This window comes from Pteropus alecto, unplaced genomic scaffold, assembly GCF_000325575.1.
Source record: "Pteropus alecto unplaced genomic scaffold, ASM32557v1 scaffold155, whole genome shotgun sequence".
Classification (NCBI taxonomy): Eukaryota; Metazoa; Chordata; class Mammalia; order Chiroptera; family Pteropodidae; genus Pteropus; species Pteropus alecto.
Genome location: NW_006438113.1, coordinates 21,471,858 through 21,485,613, shown reverse-complemented (window position 1 = coordinate 21,485,613; position 13,756 = coordinate 21,471,858). Strand labels below are relative to the sequence as shown.

At 39.6% G+C, this 13,756-nt stretch overlaps 1 protein-coding gene across 1 annotated transcript in view; it reads right to left on the bottom strand.

Moving 5' to 3' along the window:
• The window catches only part of CCDC6 (coiled-coil domain containing 6), a 97,619-nt gene that overhangs the window by 5,485 nt on the left and 78,378 nt on the right, over positions 1 to 13,756 (bottom strand). The window contains exons 7-9 of the mRNA XM_025049324.1: positions 9,128 to 9,284; positions 6,302 to 6,468; positions 847 to 893 (exon numbers count right to left, since the gene is read on the bottom strand). Coding sequence (XP_024905092.1) covers positions 847 to 893; positions 6,302 to 6,468; positions 9,128 to 9,284 — 371 coding nt within the window. The remainder of the gene's footprint in view (positions 1 to 846; positions 894 to 6,301; positions 6,469 to 9,127; positions 9,285 to 13,756) is intronic.

Below are 13,756 nucleotides of genomic sequence, written 5' to 3'. Positions count from 1 at the left end.
AGGTGAGAAGCATGGTGTGCTCACTGAATGGCCTACTGGATGACAAGAAATATAAAAGTCAAGCCCTGAAACCCAGAAAGAAGTCCATGTATACAAGCTCCAACAAAGATGCTGAGGATATACACAATGGAGAAAGGGTAGCCTCTTCAACAAATGGTGCTGGGAAAACTGGATATCCATATGCGAAAGAATGAAGCTAGACCGCTATCTTACACCGTACACAAAAAAACTCAAAATGGATTAAAGACTTGATTGTTAACACCTGAAACTGTAGAACTCTTGGAAGAAAACAGAGGGAAAGTTTCATGATTAATTAGTTTTGGTAATGATTTTTCAAATATGACACCAAAAGCATAGCCACAAAAGCGAAAAGAGACAAGTGGGACTACATCAAACTAAAAAGATTTTGCTCATTTAAAGAAACCATCGACAGAAGATAACCTATGAAATGGGAGAAAATATTTACAAACCATATATTGGATATGGGGCTAGTATCCAAAATATATAAGGAACTTCTACAACTCAATAATAGCAAATAATTAACTCGATTAAAAAATGGGCAAAGGACTTGAATAGACATATTTCCAAAGACAACATACAAATGACTAACAGGTACATAAAAAGATGTTCAGCATCACTAATCATCAGGGAAATGCAAATCAAAACCACAATGAGATACCACCTTATACCTGTTAGAATGACTATTATTAAAAAAAAAAAAAAAAAGGTAAGTGTTGGAAAAGGATGAAGTAATTATCCTACTATAAGCCAGTCACGACAAGACAAGTACTGCACGATACCACTTATATGAGGTATCTAAGTCAAACTCACAGAAGCAGAGAGTACAATGGTGGTTGCCAAAGGCTGAGGGTAGGAGGACATAGGGAATTGTTCTATGGGCAGAAGTTTAAATTATACAAGAATAAGTTTTAGAGATCTGCTGTACAACACTGTATCGTACAGTTAAAAATTTGTTAAAAAGGTAACCTCATGTTAAGTGTTTTCATCCCAATTAAAAAAATGGAGTTACGCCCTGCCCAGGAGTCCAACTAAGATATAGGTAGGTAGTTGGAAGACAATAAGAATCAAGAACAAAGTGGAAAAAAACAGAGCAAAGTGGTAAAACTTGGCTGCAAGAAATAGGATGTGTCAAAGGTATATTGACAATGATGCAAAAACAGTGAGAGTGTGCGTGTGTGCGTGCGTGTGCGCGCACACCTGCCATTAGGCAAACAAAAATCAGCACCGAGAACTTTGCAACTTCAGGATATCCCAATGAAGAAAACAAAGCTCTATATATGCTAATGTGCCCCCAAAGAAACTGATATTAAAAGAAGAAACAACCTCCAGCCCACTATAATGTTCTACATAGTCTTCTTCTAGGACATGGGAATCATCTCCAATGTGTTTTAGAAGTACACATGCCCAGACTCTCCTCATTATTAGACAGATCTGGGTTGAGGGCCAAACAGCTGTATTTTTCAAACATTCCAAAACTGGTCATCACTCCCACGTGCAGCTTAAGCAGCCCCGGCCTTTGTGAGTTAGGTGCTGATGGTCCAGAGGTTGGGGCATCACTTATTTATCCCTGAGTAAGTGTAGCTATCTTTATATCTTTGAGTTCCAAGCATCTACCTGGGTGGGTATCTAGCAAAAAGCAAATCCCATAGAATGAAAATGGAAACAAAGGAGCAATTTGAGGAGTGTGTATAGAAGGACCTGTTGTTAATCACTTTGTATCTAAGATCAACTGTCCCATGCCAAGCAAAATGAACTCTACTTACCTCTTTTCTGAATTACATAAACTAGAAGCTGTTAAGGGTGCTTTTCCATACTGTCTTTGGGTTTCCATGAATGAGATGTGTAGCCACTAAGCCTATCCTTAGTTGTCCTGTCCTAGAATTTGTCTGTGCCCTCCCCGTCTAATATTAAGAGTTTCTTTTATTCCTTGGTTTGACTATTAGTGTAGCTTTCCATTTGACATATTTCCATTTCTGATAGTGCATATTTGGTTCACATTTACAAAATGGAGGTCTAGGGGTTAAGTACAATTGTGGTCGTCATTTACTGTGATGTTTCTTTGTATGACAAGGACTTTGTTCAGCTAGGAGAGGGAAGATGAGGTTTTCTTTGGGGAATATAACCCTAATTCTGTTTCCCATGAAAGTGATCAAATTTAAGAGAAAGGCTATGAAAATGGACCCTTATCCCTAGATAGAGAAGCTCAGAGGGTTCAATTCATAATAACAAAAATAAGACCTAGGCTATTTTCTAATATTACAAAGTTAATTATTATAATGTTAAACTGCTAATCAAGAGTCTTCAAAGACTTCCTATTGCCTACCTAAATTTTTTTTAAAAAAATCTCTTCCCTGGGAATTATAAAGGTCTTCTGAATTTGGCTCCAAACTATCTCCTGGTTCTAGGTCAGTGGTTATCAAAGCCCTCACCCGACCCCAAATCAAATGCATCAGAATCTGTGAGGATCAGGGCCCCAGGGCAGCCAGGGTTAAAAACCACAGCTGTCTCAGCACTCTTGGTTTTGACCTCTGCATCTCAGTTCAGAGTGTGCCCTTCGCCTAGGAAATCTCATCTCCACAGGACTTAACTTCTTTTCCCATAGTCAATCAGGACCTCGCTCAGCTTTTGAAGAGGCAAGGAATCCAGACTCCACAGGTGATTGCCTTATTACCTCAGACTCCAGTTCTGCCATTCGGCACTGAGTGACTGTGGGCTTTAGATCCCTCAATTATTACCGTAGTGACCTCACAATGTTGTTGTGAGGATGAAATAAACTAATATCACAAAGTGCTCACAGAGTGCCTAGCAACAAGTATAAGGGCTCAGTAAGTTTCAGCTCATTAATACCTCCTCCAAGGCCCATCTCAAAGCTCCGTAAGCTGGTAGCTCTCTGTTATTTGAACCTCTTTTTAGCTTTTTAAAAAATTATATAATCTTTTATTTTGAAATAGTTTACGATTCACAAGAAATGCAAAAATACTACAGGATTCCCATGTGGTGTATTGATCAGATGTTTTATTAACAGACTGCCCCTCGACTGGGATTTGTCCGCTGTTTTATACATGGTTAGACTGGGTTTTGGGGAAAAAGACCTCAGAGGTCAAATGCCATTCTCAGCACATCACGTCAAGGGTACGTACCACTACAAGGGTATGTGACTTGCCCCTGTCGATGTTGACCTTGATCACCTGGCTGAGGCAGTATGTGTCAAGTTTCTCCATTGCAAAGTTACTCTTTTTTCCTCACTTTCCACACTGTGTGGAAGGAAGTCCCTACATACAGTCCATGCTTAAAAAGTAGGGAGTTATTTCCACTTCCTCGAGTATCTGTAAATTATTTGAACTTCTTCTATATGAGAGATTTGTCTCTTCTTCCGTATTTATTTACTCAGTCATTTATTAATATCAGCATAGACTCACGGATATTTGTTTTATGTTTGGGTTATAATCTAATATTACATTATTTATTTTATTGCTCGAATTGTTCCAGTTTTGGCCTTTGAAGGCTCTTTCGATTACTTTGTGTCACTTTGACATACCCTCGTCTTTTTCTTTCTTAAGCACACCCTTAGTATCTGGCATTACCAAATTTTCCAGATTCACCTTGTATATTCTCTGCCCCACCCCTGCAAACATCCTTTCTCCTAGTTCCTTTCACTGGAGAACAGAATTAGTAACCATGATCTGGGTGGTGGGTGTGCTTGCTGCTAGTGGGGTACAGACTCTTTTTTTAAACTTCATTATTCCCCATCCCTGATGCAGGCATATCAAAATATGCTAATTGGGAATGATTCTTTCTTAGGCTGCATAAAATAATGGACTACCTGAAAAATAATTATTGGAATGTAACACTCTCCCCTTATATAACTCCACATATAATCAAGAAGAGGATCTTTCATAAGTCCTAGGAAATGTACTTTTCAACCAAATTGTGACACAGGATTCGAAATAGTTCAACATAATAGTGAAAATGTTAAATGGCAGGGTAGGAATAAGAGCCAAAATGCTTAAATTGGAAATGAAAACTATAAGAACAACATAATTCCACTAAGGAAGTGATGATATATTCTTAATACTGAGAACCACAAGTTCCTCCAACAAAAACAAAGTGAAAAGAACCTTGAAAATTCAGGTTTTGCTGTTATACTATGTACAGGACAGCAATGAACTAGGTTAGGAGTAATTCTGCTGCCAAATAGAAGATAAAATCTACTGTGATAATATTATAGAACTTAAAATAGAATTCAAATGTTCTCACTCAAGCTGGCTGAAAGAAAGAAAAATCTAGGTGTTACTTATTTGTAGTTTAAGCGAAAACCAAATAGCTTATTAACACAAGCAAGCCCCACCCCAGAGACAGGGTGCAATGAAAGTCAAAATTATGAGAGTGGAATGAAATCTTCCTACAGAATATGTTACAATAGAAATTAATATTCCCAACAAAGGTCTCACCTTTGCTTTTTCTTTTTTCAATGACCACAACATTACATTTAATGAATTGGAAATCACACACCTCTACAGATTTCTTTATGTTTAAGTAAATCAAACAGAACATTAAATTATACGTAATATGAATGAGCATCATCATCAATTATAAAAGCTACCCTCCATTTCACTTCTTTCTAACTCATGCTTTCCTTTTATATCAATAAATCAAAAGCAGAGAAGACTTTTATCATGGTAATGAAACCCAAGTGCTATTTGGGGAAAACTGAGAAGCTAGGAAGAGAAGCTTTTGGAAAGACTTAAATGCCACAGGAAAATAGGAGAAACAGATTCAGGAACATCCTTTGAGCAAGAACAAAGAGTGATGATCAGGCCATTGATCCAACAGAAAATCCTTTCGGTTTACAAACAGTCCCTCTTTACCTGATGGATGCCAGAAAGAGCACATTGGTCCTAGGTGGAGAAACCTGACCTTTCAACATCCCTTCCAACAGCACAGAGAGCAGAGCTTGGAAAGTAGGAGAATCATACGCCTGAACCCAGATGAAGGGACTGGTGAGCCACTCCAACGACTGGTCAACCCCAGATGGAAGGAAGTCAACCAAGGGGACAGGAGAAAGTTTGGTCAGAGGCTAACAAGGGACATATGCTGCCTGTGCAGAACTTTCTTTTGATTTCCCCACTTAAAAAAATCACAGCAGCACAGAGCTGGGCTAAATCAAATCCAAAACTCACAAAACCAAGCCATTTCTACCTTACATTTTATCTATGGCAACCTGCATTTCTGCAGCATTTTCCCTTTAACAATCTGAAGTGCATCCCTGGTTTTTAATTATGATGACAGATAAAATGAGATGTCGACCTAATATGAAGCTGTTTTACTTTCTAAAACCACAACCTTTATCGCTGCCACCCTACTAAAGCAGTCACTTCCTTTCTTTCTGCTGTGAAACTCCTTCTCTACTTTTCCACTTCTCCAACTCCCCACTTATTTCCTCAACTCTGTTTAAAATCTGTTTACCAGCAAGCACAAGAAAATCAGTCTCGTCACTTCAGTCACAAGACGCGATCCTCTGGCCTGCTACCTTTTCTTTCCTCCCTTTACTGCACCAGCCAACCCCCTCCCCTCTGCTTTCTCTTTCTTCCTTGTTGGATCATTTGCTTGCCCTCTTGGCCTCAAAGCCCCACACTGTGCTGGTACTGGAGCCAGAGACCCCAGGGAGAGAGTTTTCAGGGTCAGAGGAAAACAAGCACGCCTTTGAGGAAAGACTTCTGAGGAGTAAAGCCAGAAGCAGAAGCAAAGCCAGTTCCTGGCTATGAGGGCTGAGTCGCACTCACAATTCACTGGAAATATCAGGAGGTAGCTCTTGCTTGAAAAAACACAGGCTTTGGAAACAAGACACCCCCGTCCCTGTCCCTTAACACTTTCTGGCCATATGACCAGTAACTACTGAACCTCTGAATGACTGCTTCCTCAATTTTAACATGGGAAAAAATGATGCCTACATTAATTATCCTGTGGATAAAAATGAGATAATGTATGTAGAACATAATGAAAAGAACCCATGAAAGATGCGCTGTCATGTATCTTAGAAATCTACTCAAAGTTTCTGTCCATCCATTGGCACTTAAAATTACAGTCAAAGACAATCTTTTTAAAAAGGTTTTTGGAGGTAAATTCCTTTCAGGTTAAAAGAAATTTTTTGAAGAAAATCACCACCTGGCATTATAACATTTATGCTTAAAAATTATAAGACTCGGTCTTGACAGAGATTTGTTTTGATGTTTCTCAAAAACACATGACCATCCTCTCCGTTTACAAGATTTTTATATGCTAGAAGGAACACATTCAGGGATGCACCAGAAATCAGTCACAGTAGTAGCTGAGAACATGTACTCACCGGGTGATATAGGCCTGCTTGAGCTTGGAGAAGGAGTATAAGGGATTGGGCTGGACACAGTGCGAGGTCTTAATCCTTGTGCAGACATCTCATTAAAACACCTAAGGGTTGGAGAGGGGTTGGGAACGATCAGAACCATCTGCATTTCTTAAAGAGAGCTCCTATGAGAAAATATTTGACCTCACATCTTGAGGTCAAACTCAGAATGTTTAGAGGGTGATGCTGTAGCTAGGAGACATATAAAATGGACTCTCACTGCTCTACTGCTTGGCAGGCCTCTCTCCCCTGAGGTACAGTACAGGTTAGGGAATCCGATGTCTGAGCTGAGGATGCAGGCCTGGTGACAGCCGCACCACACAACAGAGTACCAGGCTTTTCTCCATCACACAACAGCTATGTAGAATTCTACTTCCACTGTCCCAAGAAGGGCAGACAGGGCTACACTGTAATGGCTACATTTAAATTGTTATGTAAGACTCAAATCCATACAAGCCCTCTGAGATTTATGTGATCAAATTAAAGATTAAAGATACGTCTTTCCGTGAACTAAATGTCAACAGCTCACAAGGCAAGCCTTCCTCAACAAACAGTCACATGTTAGGACATAATAAAAGACACTTAAAAGACTGCTGATGAGGAAAAATTTCTATTTGAGAGACTTCCTGATAAGCTATCCTTCACAGGTCTCACGGCCAAAGGAAGAAACTGCCACATGTGCAGGCATCTGTATCCGAGGGACAATCTCAGCCCTGAGAGTCAATCGGTTCACGGGAGGAACTTTTAACACTGTCATTTCTACACTGGTGCTTCAACACGAAGAAAACCAGGCTCCTGAATCTGACATGCGTCCCTCAACTAGATACCCAAGCACTACTTTTTCCTCTACTCTAGAGCAGCCACCATGGGGGCAACAGGCTAGACTTCTTGTATTCTACACCCAGCTAGGCAGCTCAGACCGCCTCTTGGTCTTTAAGGAATAAACACACTGGTAGACGTCTCAAGTGTCCGACTATTTTCTTTCTCCCAAACGTGACATCATCATTCCCAGTAGGGAGAGAAGACGTCTTTATTGGGCAGCTATACTCTACCTGGAATAATCCGGCCTACAAAAGATAAAGCAAACCTTCTGGAGGGAGTATCAGTTCTGAAAGAAAGTATTTATCCAGAAACCCGAAATAGCTTTAGTATTGTCGCCACGGCTGAAAGAAATTCTGAAACTGCATGTCTGACTCAAAATCAGGTACAGGGTACTGTGTATGTTAACCCATGGTCTGCTCTGTGTCTTATGACAGTTAAAATAGTTAATAAGTTATTTAGTATTTGAGCTGATGTTTTCAGCCAAATGGTTTTTAGAAGACAAGGATTTCAGAGAGAATGAGACATAGAAAGAAATCAGCAAGATTCAGAATTAAGAATGATAGTTTTATGATATAAACTTGAGAAAGAATCTTTTTTCTCTTCAAATGAGGAAACAGATACACAGATGTTTTAAATAGCATTACCCATTACTCTGTTCTTATAATTTTTTTAATTATAAAAATATAGACCTTCGTTATAGAAAATCTGACTTTTTTCTTGAAATGATAATACCATCATGCACGGCAAACTGATCAAAAGCCTTGTTAACCCACTGGATCTGTTCAATAATAGAAATGGAGACAGAGTGCTGATGTGCTAATATTGCCCACATGTTCTCAAACAACGTGTTTTGGCATCGATAGCCTGTACAACTCATCACACCCATGAGCAGACCCTGGTCTCAGACACTGGCTGCTCAGTCCTGTTGGAGGGGCCCCAAGGAAGCTCAGCCTCACGTTCCGCACTGCGATACTGACCGTGAAAGGCCAGGGCATCCCTGACCCAGACAGAGAATGTCCTGGCTGAAATGATCGGGTTCGCAGAAAGGCTAATTCCCCAACTGTTGGGTTTCTCTGCTGATTGAACTATTTTTTGTTTTTTGTTTTCTTTTTTTAATTTGTTGCTTATCTTAAGAATAACCTTACTCTCAAGTACAGAAGAGGGAGAAGAAAGGCGAAGCAGGAGGAAAAGAGGAAGGGGAAGAAAATCTGTATGGGAGAGAAACGCTGATACCACTTCCTCTAATTAACCAAAGGCTGACTCTTATTTCAGCCCATTTCTTGGTGGGATAATCAGGGGGTCTGATGTGAGGTTTTAGCAGGTAAATGCATTGGATTATTTTTCAAAAGTAACTGCAAAAAAACTCAAAAGTCACTAAGTGTGTTAAGGCAAGGCCTCTGGCTTTCAACAACCTCCACCTGCCTCCTGCTGATTCTTTCAACCTGTGTATGCTTTCGTTTCCTCAGGCTGTACCACTGCTTGCTTACCCGTATCTATGACTTAGGATACTTCCACGCTTTAAACGGACATAACACAGGATTAGATGAATTCATCACAGATGCGAGCTCTGTCTCTTTACACATAACCCTGCTTCCATTTCGCTCCCCACCAAATAACTTTGGAAACATACTTTTTCCCCCTTTTTTGTAAAATCACACAAACAAACAAATAAAAAACACAAAATAATCCCACACACAAAAAAACTCACAAAAACACACAAAAAAATAACACCAAAACAGTCACTCTTCTTTTTTCCCATTCTCAACATCTACTTCAACGCAGTGGTATTCATCATCACAAATAAATGTTTAAAGCCATCTCCTTCCACATCTAACAGGGTATAAGAGACCTCCTGGAACTTGGTTAGTTTTTTTAAACAAGGCTCATAAGACACGTACATACCTTTCGTCATCCATTTCCAAGCTGGACTCACTCTCGGAGAGCTGTCGACAGAGGGCTTCTCTTCTCTCCATCTCCCTCTGCAGCTTCCTCTGAAGCCTCAGGTTCTCCTCTCTCATGTGACGTTCCTCCTCCAGGTACTGCGCCATTTTCTCTGAATCTGAAAAGCCAGAGTTCTCGGTGAAACCATGTTTCACGCAATCATATCCAAATCTTAAAGATGGCAGTCCAGCTCCTGTGCTATAGGCAAAGAACTGTTGCGAGACAGTTCTCACTCTCCTACACACAGATGAAATCTGGACTTAAAAGTGCCAATGTTTACCAACAATCTACATTTATAAAAATCATAAAAAACGGCATCGGGACTTTCGGTATTTTCATTCCCACTTACTTGCTTTCTAAAATGCTTGATGTGGAAGAAATAGTGACGTTGCAGCTGCGTCTGGACTTAGCAACTACCAGAGCTCTTTACGTTGCCAGAGCTAAGAGGGGAGGGGGCCCAGTCCAGAAAATAGATTTGGTCCATGGGGGACCCTCTGAGCACCATCCTGTTGCCCCTCAACTCAAGACACAGTGTGGTGAGTCTCCTATGGGAGGCTGTCACAATTGTTTGCACACCCACAGTACACTGTGGTAGAGGCACACTGGGACCCAGTATACTAGAACACACTCAGTAAGTTATGATTCTTTAAATAATAGAAATTGACATAGTACACAACTGTCATATTTCAAATAAGCTAATTTTTGGTGTGCATGTGTTGACTCATGCACAGCCTTTCTGAGTTACAAGGCAGGTAAAGACCTGTACGCAGCCAGGCTCTTGGGATGGCATCACACTTACGATGAACATCCCTTCGTCAGCAGCTCACCCCATGCTGAGGTCTCTATTACCGCACTGACCTCCCAGGCCAGAGCGGACTCAGTTTCTCTTTCCTAGGAATCTGAAATGTGGAACTGACATCTTCATGGGCTCTAGAATCTCCTTCTGCTGAATTCCCTGGGTCACGAGCCCTGCTGTTCTGAAGTTATTCTGTGCAGGATTCTTGCACACTTCAGCACCATTCCAAGAAATTATATAATATGACATTCCTGCCCTTTTTCTATTTTGCCTCAGACAGAACCTGTTGTTACTAAGTAACCAAAATAACCTTGATACAAACTCAGTGTTTACCCATCTTCCTTCTTTTTCCCTGTCTTAGCCAACGAACTTGGGGAAAAGTAAAATCTCAAAAAAAGATAATATCTACTTCTCTTTTCTGAAAAATAGCTACACATTTCTCAGTAGCCATGATCACACCTAAGAGAGAATCCTACAGGTTACTGCTCCATATTATTAGCCAAGTCCAAATTTAAGAAGGAGCTGAATGCCGCATTGACCACTTCTCTCTCACAAACTGACCCTTTTTCAACTCCCAAGTCCATCAAAGTAGTTTCAATTTTAAGCAACTCCACGAAGGTCTGGCGTTTTAGCAAATAATGACTTTTAATGATAAATATTCAATGATTTTCATCATTACAGAACATACAAAAGCTTTTGAATGTCCCATTTTAGAAATTCAAATAAAAATATCAAAATTATTAAACACTATTATGGGCACTAAACATTTAAATCCCTCAGTTGTTTTCAATATAACCAGAAACCTTGCTGTTTAATCCGGATGCAAAAAATCTTTTTAATTGAAGGCATGCTGGGAATATACTTAGAAATCATACTTTTAATAAAAACGATTTAAATTACTTCATCCCAAATATGCAAGCATGCAGAATTTTTAACTAGCGCTATGGGAAACAAAAGATTGGCTCATTGCAGTACTTATTGTTTCTAGAACTAGAAGGGCAGCTGTCAGAGCCAGTTGCCTTTCTTTTTCATAAACAGGAAAGCTTCGCAGAACTGAGGATTCATGAGGTTTCTAGGATAATCAGTTAAGAGGAAACGCTGTCTTTCAAAGAAAATGGCAATCCTTTAGCATCTGGGGAAATCAGCAGGGGATCCTTAAACAATAATCTATAGACAAGAAAGTCAGTCACCAGGAGGTGGCTAGAAGAAATTCTGGCAGTTCAGCAATTAATGGAGAAGCCAGGGCTTAGAGAAGGCACCAGTTCCAACACCTCTGGGTGTTACAGACCCAGACCCAGATGACTGACACCATGGCATTGCTTGGGTGCCCTCTGCTGGCACAATGAAACACTTGATTTCAAGAGACTGGATTTATTCCCATTTATTTACTCCATTACCTTCCCTCACCTAGAGCTCCCTAGGGCTTAGGGGCCACAGCTTATGTTTCCCCATCTTTAGGCATCTTGCAATATTTAGTCAAAGACAGCCTCAACTGAGGGTGACTTTCGGTCAGACTCCAGAGAGGTGGTTCCCAAATGATCCAAAGGTGGCCTGGACATTTTGCATTCTTTTTCAAGTTTATGTTTAGAAAATACCAGTGCCCAGACCGCACCCAAACCAATTAAATCAGAATCCCTGAGAATGAAGCCTCTCCAGTAGTATATTCAAAACTTCCCAGGAGATTCCAACGTTCAACCAGAGTTGAGAAATACTGGGAGGGAGCTTCAAGTTCAGATATAGGTAGACTTAGAGGATATGGATGAGGAAAAGTCATTAACACATCCTCTAAACCCCATCCAAACCAAGTGCCACTTGCTGCTCTTTGGGTCAGTTTTCTCTGTCCTCACCAAAAAAAAAAAAAAAATCAAAACACCACTTATGGATGCCTCTGGTATCTGTAGTCTCTTTAAAGACCACATTAGTGCAGTAGAAAGAAGCAGTGAGAATGAAAAATTCTTCCCAATTTCTTCTAAAAATTTCGTTGAAAGCACAAGGCACAAGTATATACGAGAAAGAAAAATGCAAACTGATGGCACCGGAAAGAGTTCAGAAAGATTGACTAAAAGATATTTGTCTGCCCAACGCGGCAAAACTCAAAAAATACCCTAAAGCAACCAATGTTTTCATGGAATATATGTAGTGGTTCTCAATCCAGGGTACATATCAGAGTTATCTACATTAAAAAAAAAAAAAATACAGAGAACCAGACTGTATTCATTAAGTACGCCCAGAAACCTATATGGAGTTAGACAAAATAAAGGACTCCCAAAGATGTCTAGATCCTAATCACTGAAGCCTGTGAATATATTTATTACCGTAGATGGTAAAAAGGGGCTTTGCAGATATGATTAAGTTAAAGACCTTGAGATGGGAACTTATCCTCAATTACCTGGCTGGGCCCAATGGAATCACAGGGTCCTTATAAGGCGGAGGCAGAGAGAGTGAAAAGGAGATGTGATAACAAAAGCAGAGGTTGGAGTGATGTCAAAGCAGGGAAGGGGCCAGGAGCCAAAGAACGCAGGCATCCTCTAGAAGTCGGCAAATGCAAGGAAGCAGATTCTCCTTCAGAGCCTTTTATAAGGAATCAGCCCTGCTGACCCCTTGATTTCAACCCAGAGAGACCTATTTTGACTTCAGACCTGAGGAACTATAATATGTGTTGTTTTCAGCTACTGAGTTTGTGGTCATTTGTCACAGTAGCACACTGGAAATTTTTAAAGGTCCAAGGATGATCCTGATACACCATCCCAGATGCAATACCGGACAAGAATTTACAATGCATTTTAGAAAAGAAAACAAAGATAAAATCATTGAGATTTTAAATGTATATGTTCCAATTGATTCAGTAAATCCAATTCCTGAAAATTATCTTGAAGGTGTGTTTACACAGTTACCAAATGTATGTATATATAGACATTCATTACGGTTGCAGCATCACAACAAGAAGGGTCCACTGGTATGGGACTAGTTAACTAAATTATGGCATAATCACATAATCAAATACTAAAGTAGCCTTTAAAAAAAGGAGTAAGGCAGCTCTATATATAATAGCAAGGGAAAAATAGCAGGATATAATGAATGAAAATAGAAAAATGCAGAAGAGTATGTTCACTGTACTATTTGTATAAAAGAAGTTTATACACACACGTACTTATATCTGGAAGAATATATGAAAAATGTGTAACTGTGAGAATTAGGTGGCTGGGGACTGAGGTAAGAGGAACACTTTTTTTCCCCCTGCATACCTTTCACTATATTATCTATTCAAACAAAAGAGTTTGAGCAGCCTAAAAGCTGAAATAGGAGAGACTCAAGCAATGCCCTAATCGAGTATTCAGAAATCTAGTTCCTTTGATTTCCAATTCAACACTCTGACCTTTTCCAAAATAGTAAATATAAATTCCAAAAGCATTTATTCTTCAAGTACCATGAACGAATATTAGCTGAAGCTAAAATTTAGCAGTAAAGAAGATAAAGACTCTACTCTTTGCCTTAATGCCCCAAAAGGTCTTCTGCAATATTTGTGTTAGCATAATCCTAGAGATGAATGCAGGGGAGATTAAAAATATTACCTATGGTTCTGGGCCCTCCTAAAATTATTTAAATTCTTTTCTGTATTCTAAACTATTCTCCCTACCCAATTACAGTATTTTTTAGAAATAATTTATTCCAGGACAACAGACTTATTAAACATGTATTGGTAATGAAATACAATATGAATTTGATTAATGCAAATTAAAGAGTAGCTATCAGTAAAACCCTGTATTTGGTAAATGGATTAATTCTGCACAGAA